Below are 13,323 nucleotides of genomic sequence, written 5' to 3' on the forward strand. Positions count from 1 at the left end.
GACCGGATCAGGTGACATTGGGGGGGAGTTGGGGTGGAGAACCTAAAATCTTGGAAAACGCCTCGAGTGGAAGGATCGGGATGAAACTTGGTGGGAAAAATAAGCACAAGTCCTAGATACGTGATTGATATAACTGAAACGGATACGCTCTCTTTGGGGGAGTTGGGGGGAGGGTCAATTCCAAAAAATGAGGTATTATTAACTTATGAAGGAGCGATCGGATCTTATTGAAATTTGATGTTTCGAAGGATATAGTGTCTCAGAGCTCTTATTTTAAATCCCGACCGTATCCGGTGACATCGGGGGAGTTAGGGGGGAGAGCCTTAAATCTTGGAATACACTTAGTGATCCTAGAGATCGGGATGAAACTTGGTGGGAAAAATAATCACAAGTCCTAGATATGTGATTGACTAAACCGGAACGGATCCGATCTCTTTGGGGGAGTTGGGGGAAGGGTTATTTCTGAAAAATTGAAAAAATGAGGTATTTTTAACTTACTAAGGAGTAATCAGATCTTAATGAAATTTGATGATTAGAAGGAAATCTTCTCTCAGAGCTCTTATTTTAAATCCCGATTGGATCCGGTGAAATTGGGTGGAGTTGGGGGGGGGGCTAAAATTTTGGAAAACGCTTGGAGTGGAGGGATCGGGATGAAACTTGGTGGGAAAATTAAGCACAAGTTCTTGATACGTGATTGACATAACCGCAACGGATCCGCTCTCTTTGGAGGAGTTGGGGGGGGGGCTAATTCTAAAACATAAAGAAATACATAACTTACGAAGAAATGATCGGGTCTTTACGAAATTTTATATTTAGAAGGACTTCGTAACTCAGATCTCTTATTTTGAATCTCGACCGGATCCACTGTCACTGGGAGGGGGGGGGACTTGAAATCTTGGAAAACGCTTCAGCGTTTTCCAAGTTTTCCAGTTTGTCTCAGTAGCTAAGTACAAGCTCGAAATTCACTTTGTAATTATTTGCAATGAAAGACCAAGATTCTCATTTCTAAAGACCTTTCATTAATTTAATCAGCAAAAATATTGTCAAATATAATCTTTGTACTTTTGATGCATTAACATAATATTCACTCCTTTTGGAAATATAATTTTCATAATAAAATTTGCAGACGGGATCTGTGGAAAGGTTCCCGTATCCGAAGACCCTCAATCTAATTAGCTGTCGTATGGCAAATAGTACATAAAGATTAATTTACTAAAGATAAAGAGAGCTTCGAAAATATAGATCAAAGATAAGCCAATTATTTTTCTCGGAAAGTTGGCCGCAGATTTATTCACCTCCATCCACAATTTCTCAGCTGAATTGTTGAATTACCAAGGGTAGTGAAAAGGGAATCTGATTGTTTAAATTAGTTAAGGTGATAAAGACCTCATTGATCATTTGTCGAGCTTTTGCGTCGGCTGACTGTTACAAAGACGATTTTCCCGGAGCCTTGTCATTATCGAATTTGTAATTTGACTGAAAAGACAGTGAAACTTAACGTCCTTTTTGTCGGTTAGCTAGTCATTCAAAGCGGGTGACACCACATGAAGTTCCAAAATCGACCAAATTGCTCTAATAATAACTCCTTTGAGCTGAAATTTTGCGTTTTCCTGGCAGGTATTCTAGAACATTTTTAGTTGCTGCCTTTACTTATCTGTGAAAAGAAATTCGAGAAGTTAAATGGTCTTTCTAAGATTTCCGTGAAAGTGGATGTCGGCTTTTGGTTTTCTATCATGTATTTGGATGTCTTATCCAATGGAGCTTAAGGATTTTGTAATTATATTTTTACAAGTCGAATTTTTTTCGGGGGACGGGACGATCGAACCCAGTATCCCTCATCCTGTATAGGACCCTGTTACAGGTTGTGAATAATTACGAGCCGGCAGTCTAGTCTGAGTGACTGATTAAGAATTACCTAGCAATATGTTTACCTTGAATTATCCAAACATCAAGATTAGAGCTTATTTTGAATCAAACATACAAAACGATTGTTCGGGTTCTTGGAGGCGAATAAGAAACGATAATATCTGAAGAAATTGCTTGGATAAAAACTAATGCAACTATTTTTTTTTCATACATAAGCTGAAATTATGCAGTGTATCCAGTGTAATTAACTTCGAACTTTTTCTTGGGAAGGGGGTGCATTTTCAGTATTTAGGAGAGGGACAAATTTGTCTCTTTTTAGTTTTCCTGTGAAAATACAAAAAAAAAGTTAATTTTCAATGAAAATACCCTCAAAAGATATTCTTCAATACCTCACATAGTAAAAATCTGCCCCTCCCCCTAATTGACGCCACTGGTGGTACCTTATATTTTCAAACCAAGTAAATTCATTTTTAAGAGTTAAACATGAATTTTCACAAATTCCGTCAATGTTGTAATTGCATTGGAAAACGTCTGTTATTGCAGCCGGAGATCAAGGATGAAGTATTAGAAAAGCTGATGTTTTTTCTGTCGCTGGAGGATGCTGATGTTCAACTTTATACACTTCAGGCTTTTGGGACAGTTTGTCTTCGGCATGCTGATGTGATGATGACATCGCAGTTCAGTCGAATTTATTTGTATTTCCTTGATTCTCCGTTGGCACCTCTTATTCTTAAAAGACAGGTAAGTCTTTTGGTTAAAGCAGAGAAGGATGTCTTCTCTTTATAGTTCAGCCGGACTTATTTCTATTTTATGGGTTTTCAGTTAGCGCCTCTTACTCTGAACAGAGATTGAAGTCATTCTTGTTGCGACAGAGTTGGAATTCTCGGAAATTGAAATTTAGTTAACTGAGAGAGTGAAGACGGAATTAACTGATGGAGTGAACTGAGAAAAAGAATAACTGAATTGATAACGGCTTCTTAATGATGACTTCACAATTTAGTTGGATTTAATTGTATTTCCTTGATTCTGCTTTGAAATCTGTTATTCTGAAAAAAAGGTAACTATTTATATTAAAGCAGAGAAGAGTAGCTTCTCTTACAATTAAGTCGAATTTGTATTTATTTCTTTTATTCTCCTCTCATGTTTTCATTCCTCGGCCTTTTGCTATTTTAAAAGGTCCGATTCCGTTAAGATGTGTCTGTGCATTATCTGTCACAATTTTGAAGAAGAGCATTAGCCGGACAAAGAGCTGTAGAGCACCATAAATAACCTACAAATTGTAAAATTTGTAAAAACATTTGTAAAAACTACAAATTAATACCTTCTTTAAAAAAAGAAATGAAATTTAAAGGTAGACTTAAAGGATTTTAATATGCATCTAAACAAGAATACTCAGAAAATCATATCTGCTTACCATCCTTCACTTTGACATTGATGATTAAGAAAGGCTTTGAAATTCTGCCTTTTCCTTTATTTTCCCATAGAACCGTGACTATTTCTGAGCTCAGAAAGTTTTTATGCTAGATTAATAAACTTTTCAGAATTCACATAGAAAGTTACTTGAGAAAGTCACATTACTTGAGAAAGTCTCTTGTCATCCTAGGTCGGCCCTTTACTATCATATGAGGCCCAATTCTGTTAAGACCGGTCTGTGCGTTATCTGTCTTGACTTTGAAGAAGAAAAAGATCCAAATTTGGGTAAAAATCCCTCCAAAACACTCAAAAATTTGCACTGAAAATTGAGTCATTCAAAGCAAATGAAAATAAATACAACTGAAATACAAAAAAAGGGTTATTTGTTTTAACATATTCTCTCATTTCTCTAGTGTAAATTCATTCTCGCAGCATACAAAAAAGACACACTTAGCTTAGATATGAGTGGTTGCGCCTCACATGTAAGATATTTTTTTTTTTTTTAATTTTAATGTCGCTCTTTATTTTCATTTGAAAAAAACAAACTATTTATTGCATCTGTTTCGTCAAAAAAAAAAGGTTTATTACAACAATTTCATTTGAGTTTTTGTTATATTTGAAACCGTTTCGTTTTATGACCAAATACAAGGTAATGTGACTTCGTGGGGGGGGGCAGAAGGGTTTCTCTTTTCAAACTCCCACTCTCTCCTAATGTTCAACTTTTGTACAATAGTGCTTCGATAACAAAGGTCCCTGTATGTGTATTTGGTTTATACCAGTGGTTCCCAACCCATTTCGGGGTAATGCCCCATCTAGGCATTTCCAAAATCCGGATGCCTCGCTCGTGATTCTTACATTTTGATATTAAAATTCTTACCGTGCATTCACCTGAAGAAACTTGGACATTGACTTAGTGTGTTTTTTTCTAGGCATATTTTGCGCTACTGAAAAATATTGTTTGTATAAAACATTTATTATACAAAGCATGACGTTATTGCAATATCATGATGTGTATATTTTTGCTATTTAAACACATACGAGTTTCGCATCATCGACATGAAAAGGTTTTTTTTTCGTTTTTTAGTTAAGGCTCTACAGTATAGTCAGTCAAAGGGTGTACATCCAACCCATGACCCGCCAAAATATTGCTACATCCCACTGATGGGCCTGCACCATCATGTCGGAACTCACAATAAAATATAAGCTTGTTATTAAAATAAGAAAGTTTGTTTATGGAATTTCAATGTTTTCGCAATGGCTCTGTATTTACAAGCTAATATTTTTCATTAACGATATTTCTTTCTAAAAATGAGTGGGTGAGGTGGGGGTGATACCCGATCCTCGTGTTAAAGATAGTTTTTGTTTGTTTTAAGTTTCAATGTCACTCTTTATCTTCATTTGAAAAAAAAACTGTTCATGTTTATTTGATATCTGTTCATATTAAAGTCAAACGGAGGTTAATTTGGTTGTGAATGGGGATTTCACTCTCTCAAGCTTTCACTCTTTGTGCTAAAGTTCAACTTTTGAATAACAATGCTTCGAGAACAAAGGTTCATCTAGGTGTATTTGGTTTAAACAGTAAAATAAAAGTTAGTTAATTATGAAGTAAGAAGTTTCTTTATGCAAGTTCAACATTTTCACTATGCTCCTATATTTAGAAGCTAATTTTTCCTATTAATAAAACAGACCCTGTTGAAAATAGTGTTATCAAAGTTCCTTGATAGAGTCTCGGTAACTATTGGCTCGAGTCGCTCTTTACTTAAATTATCACTGACTATTTGATTAAGCGTTTCATGCCATCTATGTAACTTCTCCAATGAGGAATAAGGCGGATCGACTCTTGGATTACCTTCCTAATTCAAAAATGTCAAGAATTCATAGTTTTTGATTATGAGCTTTTAATAAGACCATTGCCTTCTGATAAATATGTTCATTTGAAAATAACTTGTTTTGGGTATCTTCGCTGACTCCCCCCTAGAATTCGAAAAATATATTTTTGCCTCCTTCATGGCACAGGAGGTCGAAAAGCATTGCCCGTTTTCTTTTTTTCTATCTTGACTTCTGCCCTGTTAGCAATATTAAGCTAGCTCGAAAATAATTCCCATTTTTGATTTTTTTTTTGGGGGGGGGTCACTTGAATCTCTTTTTGAAGGACTTATCCCTCTTATAAGTTTTCTTTGTAATAACTGTTTTATTTTTAAACATAAGTGCAACATGCTGCGTTATGAATCAATATTTTGTATTAATAGTCATGAAGGATATTATTTTTCTCCTTTCTTGGCGTCGGCTAACACCTAAAAGAACAGAACTCTTTCATTTGTTCGGATGATTCTCTTTCGCTTCAGGACGAGAATCCTAATAACTTCTGTTGTCAGTTATATATTTCAGTTCGACAAAGACATATTTGACGTTTCTACATTATAGACGTCCTGGGTTTTTAAGAGATTAGGTACTTCCAGTTGATTTAATTAGTTTTTTTTCACACTCTTTTATCTCTTCTGGAGGGATCATGTGGGTTGTGTATCAATTTGGATTATAAATCAATCCAAAAATGTATCAAAAACTGAAAGAAATATTGTTCAAAGGGACATCAAGTACATCATGAACAGCAAAATATTTTCTCTTCCCAAAGGAATAAAGTCAAATATCTGTTTAAGCTGGCTCCCCCTCTCCTCATTCCCTCTATTCTCTTGTTCATTTCTATTCTCTAGGACTGTGTTGGTACATCAAAGTTCTCTTTTATCCATTATAACAGGAGTTATTAATAGCTATTTCATTAACAATTGAGTCTCCTCAAGCGGACAGGAAATTATTACTGACAAATGTTGACGGATCTTGAGTTTGAAATTAAAAAAAAAAAATAGAAAATTAATAATGAAACCTATAAATTTCTTTATCTAAGATATATCTGTGGACACTACTGTTTTGAACTGAATCTTTGAGTTTGTTTTCAAGTTTGAATTGTCGTTCTAAATCTTAAAAAAAAAGAAAAAAGAAATTGCCCAATTACTGACCATCTGCGAATTGCTAATAAAATTTGTTTAGTCATCAGTTATGTTTTCGCAAGCTAACAGAAAATTGTTATGAACAATTGCTATTAAATAGGTCCTAAATACATTATCCCCAGTACTTAAATTCAGGGGAGCTAGTCCTGACTCCCAAATATTTTAGCATAATATTCCGTTTGTTGCTGTTAAGTGATTGTATACTGCATAAAGCTCTTCAAATTTTTGATACTTTAAGAAAATACCGACTCACACTCACAACCCTTTTAAGGAGGGACTAACATTGCTCATCCTACCAAATTTTTGACCTGACTTTCAGCTTTATTCAAATTGAGGCAGAAATAAAAACGTTTGATAGCACCACACGGTACTTTTAGTATATACAAGCACCATATGGTGTATAGGTACCGTACTTGAGAACTACATGGGCCTCAAGTTGTTCATTCATTAATGCATTAAAAAACCGAGTTTTTCTTTAGTTTCTTTCAGCTTAGCGTGAGACAAGACAAAAAGAAGTGATAGAATAGATGGAAAATATATAATTTCGGCTATATGTTTTCACAATAGGGGGTGAGGGGTAAAGTACTTGGACAGTGTGAAGTTAGAAAACAGTTCTTAGTACATAGTATGCAGAATAATTGTGTCTGACACATTAGGCATGCAGACCAATTATATTTAACCCCTCGCCCCCATAGTGCGTAAATAGATAGCCCGAATTTGTTTCTAAAGTTTTATAATTTTATCTTACTTTGGCATATTTCATTAGGAAATAGCGTAAGAGAAACGTATTAGAAGAACGTTAGGTAGCGCATACCCACAAGAAAAAAAAAAAGTCGAATACACCCCCCCCCCTTCCCATTTTTGAAACATACTTTTTTTTATTTTCATTGAAAAAAGGTATAATTCTAGAATTTTGGCTGTTCAGAAAAAAGCAAAAAAAAAGAGAAAATCTTAGTTCATAATATGTTGAAATAATGTAGAACAAATTTCGAAAGTGAAGTTCATAATATAAAGAAATACTGTAGTTAACAAATTTCAAAGTGGCTCCACTATGCGTTATCCCAACCCCTTCACCACCTAATGTGCAAATATATAGCTCAAATTTTAGCTATTCCCATGCATTTGTCATGCGTCACTCTTGCTTCAACCCTTGTACCCGTAAATTGAATCAACGCTGACGACATCAAGAAACGGAAAACACATGAGGAATTTTTGGACTATATATTTTTAAATTGGGGGCGTAAAGTATAGTGGAATCGCAGTTAAATTGCTGTAACAAAAATAATTCTTCATATTATGAAATAAGAACCGTTTTCTTAACACATTTCCATTTCATCAGCCCTCTAGCTTTTACCAGAAAAAGTCCTCACTCCTCTTATGCTTTTTGGATTGACATCCCCTCTATTTAGACGACCCAATCTGCGCATATTAGATTATTCAAAAAACGAAAAGCCTTTTGATAGGTTTTATCATGCTCAATTTTAATATTCCGTATGCCTGTTGACACTTAATTTTAAAAATCAGTATTTAAAAAAATTGTTATTGTTACAGATATTTTATTGCTTATTCGTAATCTAAATTTTCGTCTGATATTTCATTTTATGTTTCAATTGGTTGACTGGGTTGAATCTGATCTTCTAGAGTTTCAAAAAAATTGGGCATTCAATTTCCAACAAAAAAAGACTTCACATGCATCTGTGCACATCTTGGAAGTATCGGTGAAACATTAGCAAAAAATACGCTGAAAATATTTGTCTCCAAAAAACTTAAGAAGATTTAGTTTTTCTTTGAAGAGGTATATATGTATATGTCTTTGAAGAGGTAATAGATTGCTAATATTTGAATTTTTAATGACGTAAACCATAGTCAAATTTGATTAATTAGTTTTGTTTATTTGTTTGCAAGGCTGTACATGACAACACTGACGGAAATGTGATACTGCCCTTAAAGCTTATTAGTTTCGACACAACTAAAAGACAAATCTTAGAAAATCATGGTTTTCAGATATGAATAGAGCTAAGATGGATCCAAAAGGACAAAAAACTCTTTTGTTATGATGCTCTTGTTATTTTAAGGTAATCGGTACTAAAAAATGTCTATTTTACCGACTAAATCTCTCAATCCACGTTAGAAATTGGCGTCACTAAAATACAAAAAGATCCAACACAGTTCTTACATAGTTCTGACACAGGATCGGAAAGGTCAGTGTCCTACATTAGGGCAGTAAAACAAAGCTCCTTAATTTAATTGATTCCGCTTTTGGGACGTGTGTATGTAAGGCGGCCATTTTATTTTCAGAAAAGGAATTCTAATCTTTTCAAATTCAACATTCAAACAGACTCGAGTAGCCCCACCGTATAGAACCTGATTGGATTATCTGTTTTGTCGAAGCATCAAAAAGTTTCCGGGTCACAAGATTTATTAGAAGTGATCTTTCTGGCACTATTAACTAATGAATTTATTTTAACTCATCAAAAATACAAGGTATGACAATGGAGTATAATAAAAAGAAAGAAAAATGAAAAAAGCACATACAAAACAGGAGGAAATAAAACTCAAACAAGCCAAACAAGTCGAAAAAGTAAGCCATTCCAAGGGTGGTAAACCTCTTTAAATGAAATATACAAGTAAATACAAAATAAAAATGATAATAATCCAGCAAAAAAATGAAAGGAAACTAGTTTTAAATTAAAAATCTTTCTAAGGGTGGTTTGACGGATAAGCTGTAAGCTTGGAAAAAAGCCTATTTGCAGTATCAAGAAGATCCGGTAAGCTGTATCTCTCCCGCACTCGACCATTCCTAGTCTAAAGAGGAACCCGAATAAGGATATTTAAATATTTGAAATTAGCTTTCCCGATTTCTATTTTATCTGATTGGTTAAAACTGTCCTAGAAAGAAACCAGGTATAGGACACGAGGGAGAGAAACAGCATTATATACTTCCGCAAGGTGGCATTTACCAGGATCCAGCTGTGACCCAATTGCACCAGCATACGCATTACGAATCTTATATTCAGTTCGGGCAATAAATAATTGCCGAGTTGACTTTAGGGATGTACCAATAAGTAAACCAAGGTACACAAGCTCTTGCAGTGGTACAGCATCAGAATCACCCAGATTTACTCTTTCAGGGGTTTCAGAACGGTTAAAATTAAATAATAGCACTTGAGACTTAGCCGCATTTAAATAAAGACCAATCTCATAATTTTTAGCAATCTCCCTAAACCTTTTTTTCCAAACTAAAGACGACCCTACTTGGGTTAAGAACGTCATCTGCATAGCATAAAACAGACACACTAACAGCGTTCAATATACAGCAAGGCGATAAATCCCCTTGGGCTCTTAGGGTCGCGTTATTATAAATAGTAGGAGAGGTAATAGCCCCGAGACGCAGTTGAAACTCAAAATGAAAAGGAGGCATGACACATTGTTGTCGAATATGATCAATAACTCAAAAATGTTTTGAAACATTAATGGACCTATAAGACGAATATTGAGAAAGAGAAGTTATGGCAGAGAGAATTCCATCCTCGTCGACTTTGGCTAAACCACATTTACAGGTTTATATCAGTCCATGTGAGTCAGATTAGAAACTGACCTATATTACATATGCTAAGCTATATCTATATACACTCTATATCTAACCTGTACTACCTGTATAGAAATTGTTTATTTGTTTTGCAGATACACCCCTCACACTTGATTTAAGCCCCGTTTACATGGATGCTTAAATAGATTCCAATTCTTAGCCATTATCGCTTTGGACCAATCGGGGATGCTTGCAATTGCGAAACACATTATGATTGGCATTTAATAAATATCTTATACTTTTTCTGTGACTCTGTGTAAGCGCTGAAAGATTCGTACATATTATGTCTTCACCGGCGGCCTCACGTCTTGAACCGATTTTAGTGTTACAGAACTTAGCAATAAGTTCTCCCACTGTGTTGCGATGTTCGTTTCATGTTTTCCGTTAAAATACACTGCGGCCAAGTAACTACACTCTGTCTCATCCATCATTATAATTCATATTTGTTTCTTTTCGTTAAAGTCAACTTCTATGGTGATGAAAAAAAAAGAGTTGAGTTAGCTTAAACCTTTTTATTTAGAAAGTTAGGGAAGTATCAGGACAGTAAAAGTTTCATCACTTAGATCCACTTAAAAGTCTTGCCACTTTTTTATGTTCATATATTCTATTAACTTCTATTTGTAATCATATTTGAAAGTTGCGCCAAGAACTTGATTAGCAAAGAGCTTATCCTATTTGAAAATTGAATAAAAAAGGAGTTAAGTATCTTCCAGTTCCAGCAACGGTGAGTTTCAAGCTTTAAACGAACAGAAACCACATCACTGTATGGTTAGATGGTCTGGTCAGGATTTTTTTTTTAGTGGGGGGGGGGGCAAGGATTTTCTTTTGTATTTCTTTTATGAGAATTAGAACATATATTTTTCAAATGCATTGGGGGAGGGGGTTGGGGGCTGATTTTTTAAATAAGAATACTAAAAATAGTATTTTTCAAATCTAGGGAAGTAAATCCAAAATCTACAGTCAACTCTCGCTATTAATGTGGCGTCAGGAGTGGGTTAGAAATCTAAAATCACTTGGAAATCACAACAAAAATTTTTCTCGTTTCTGTCCTTCTTCTTTATTCAATTTTCTATGTTACTGCTAGAAAATAATGATCGAGAGTTGCTCCGATGAAATCAGTGTCAATTATCGTTAATATTAATGCATATTAACTGATTAATAAATATATTAATGATTGTTTTTTTTAGCAATTACAATTAATAATTAATTATATTTAATTAACAATTGAAGCTCAAGGTTAAGATAAATCTGGAATTTTGCGAAAATTTTCCTTTCATTATAGTTTGCTTGTATTTTTGTGGTTTTTAGCCCCCCCCCCCCTATCCAAAATATACATGTGTTTGACGAATCCTTAGAGGAATTTGAAAAATGTCGAACAAAATCACCATATTTCCTTTCTGGCTTTTCTAGCAGAAAGCAAATGCTACTATCTGGTTAGATCAGAACAAATCGCTACCTTTCTTTGCTTATATATGCTATCAAATTAAATTTATTATTATATTCGAAAGTTCTTTGAAAATCTTCAATCCGAATTTTTTTTTTCTCTTCAACTTTCCAAATTGAGCTTAATCTTCTGATGAATACAAGTTGTAAAAAAAAAGAAAAAAAAAGTAGAAAATTTTTTCAGTTAATTCGCTATATTTTTTTTTGGCCTATATCAGTTCATTCAGTCATTTCGTAGTATATATACAGTGTGTAGGGGGAGGGGGGTTTAGAGGGGCAGGGTAGAGTAGGGGGAGTTTTATACTGATGACTGATGGAGACTGGATTTGTTAATGTATTTTTTCCTTTCTATTTTTATTTATCCATTATTATTTTAATTCAGTTATTTTCATTTTTATAATAAATTTGATTAAATATTTAGGTTTAATAGGTTAGCTGTTGCGTGGACTATTGCGCTACTGCAAGCAATAGTCCGCAATTAACTTGAACTTATTCAGGAGATTTCATTTAGGGTCTTGTTCCATTTAATGTTACTTGTTTAGTTAATAATTATGAGAATTATATTAGTATTGGAAAATTTTTTCATAGCGTAATATTATTCGACAAGGCAAAGGGCTTATCATGTTTCCATTTTATAAATAAATAATTGTGTTAGTTTCTATTTCATGATCTACTAAGGCGAGGTTCAAATTTTGAACGACCAGAAATCCGCCTGCACTATTCAACTAGAACAGTGGTTCCCAACCGATTTCGGAGCATATCCTACCTAGGCATATCTAAAACTCCCCTCGTAATATTTAAATTTTATTATTCAAAATTTTACGTATATACACTTGAAGGAAGCTTAAAAGGTGGTACCTAATGAATAATATTATCTGATATATATATATATATATATATATATATATATATATATATATATATATATATATATATATATATTATATATATATATATATATATATATATATATATATATATATATATATATATATATATATATATATATATATATATATATATATATATATATATATATATATATATATATATATATATATATATATTTATATTTATATTACTTTAATTTATTATATTGAAAAAGGTTTTACCGTACATGTTGATGCACATTGGTCTATAACCAGGGTAAAATATTGCCCCCATGTTACTAAAAATTAGTATGCCCCCAAAAATTAGTCAGAATCCTGATCAATAGTGTTTTCCAGTATTCTTCACGTTTTTGATCAGTCGCGTTCGTGAACTATTTTGTTAGTTTGCTTTGAACTTTTTTTTTCTAGGTTATCTACAATTAAGATAAGTGGAGATACAAAATATTTAGATACCTTAGATGATTGAAAATCTTGACCAATGGTTGTTTTCCTTTCTTTTATACTGAGGACTATTTCAAAGAACATTGGTAACTTGCAAGAGTAAAAAAAAGAAAAAAAAAACTTTCGATGGCATTTCCCGTTTGGCGACATTTGGAGTTTTTTTTTTTTTTCAATGTAATAACAAGAATAATTAATTTAATTTTGTAGTTTGTTAAATTACTGCAGTAATAAGTGTGTGATCTCAGTTTCTGATAGAAAAACGATTACAAAGCTTGAAAAATGCCAAGTATTGCCCGACACTAGATAACGTTGTTGTCTTTTTTTCCTACACTAGCACTAGTTATTACTCTTATAAGCAACCCATACTCTTTGGACTATTTTGCGTGTTTCCATTGGACTTTTGTTATGGTTTTCTTCCCTGAATTTTTACAATACAGATAAGTGGACCAACAAACGTTGAAGCTTTTCCCATTTTGAATAGAATTTTGACCATAACAAAGAACTCTTAAAACGAGAAATTTGCTTCACATGAAGATTACATGTGGTATCATTTCCAAAGAAATGTTCTTTCCTAGAAATAATTCAACTTTAAGTGGGTTGTTCGATTGGAAATTTGAGAGAGACAGAAGCTATGCGGGAGTAAAAACAAGGTTTCTTATGACATTTATTATTAAGT

At 33.5% G+C, this 13,323-nt stretch overlaps 1 protein-coding gene across 2 annotated transcripts in view; it reads left to right on the forward strand.

Annotated features, from left to right (window-relative positions):
* LOC136026297 (nipped-B-like protein B) overlaps nt 1–13,323 on the forward strand; it is a 173,710-nt gene that overhangs the window by 108,285 nt on the left and 52,102 nt on the right. For both annotated transcript variants that reach the window (XM_065702710.1, XM_065702711.1), the window contains exon 22: nt 2,410–2,607. In XM_065702710.1, the coding sequence (XP_065558782.1) occupies nt 2,410–2,607 (198 nt within the window). The remainder of the gene's footprint in view (nt 1–2,409; nt 2,608–13,323) is intronic.

The sequence above is a fragment of the Artemia franciscana genome, chromosome 4 (assembly GCF_032884065.1).
Source record: "Artemia franciscana chromosome 4, ASM3288406v1, whole genome shotgun sequence".
Classification (NCBI taxonomy): Eukaryota; Metazoa; Arthropoda; class Branchiopoda; order Anostraca; family Artemiidae; genus Artemia; species Artemia franciscana.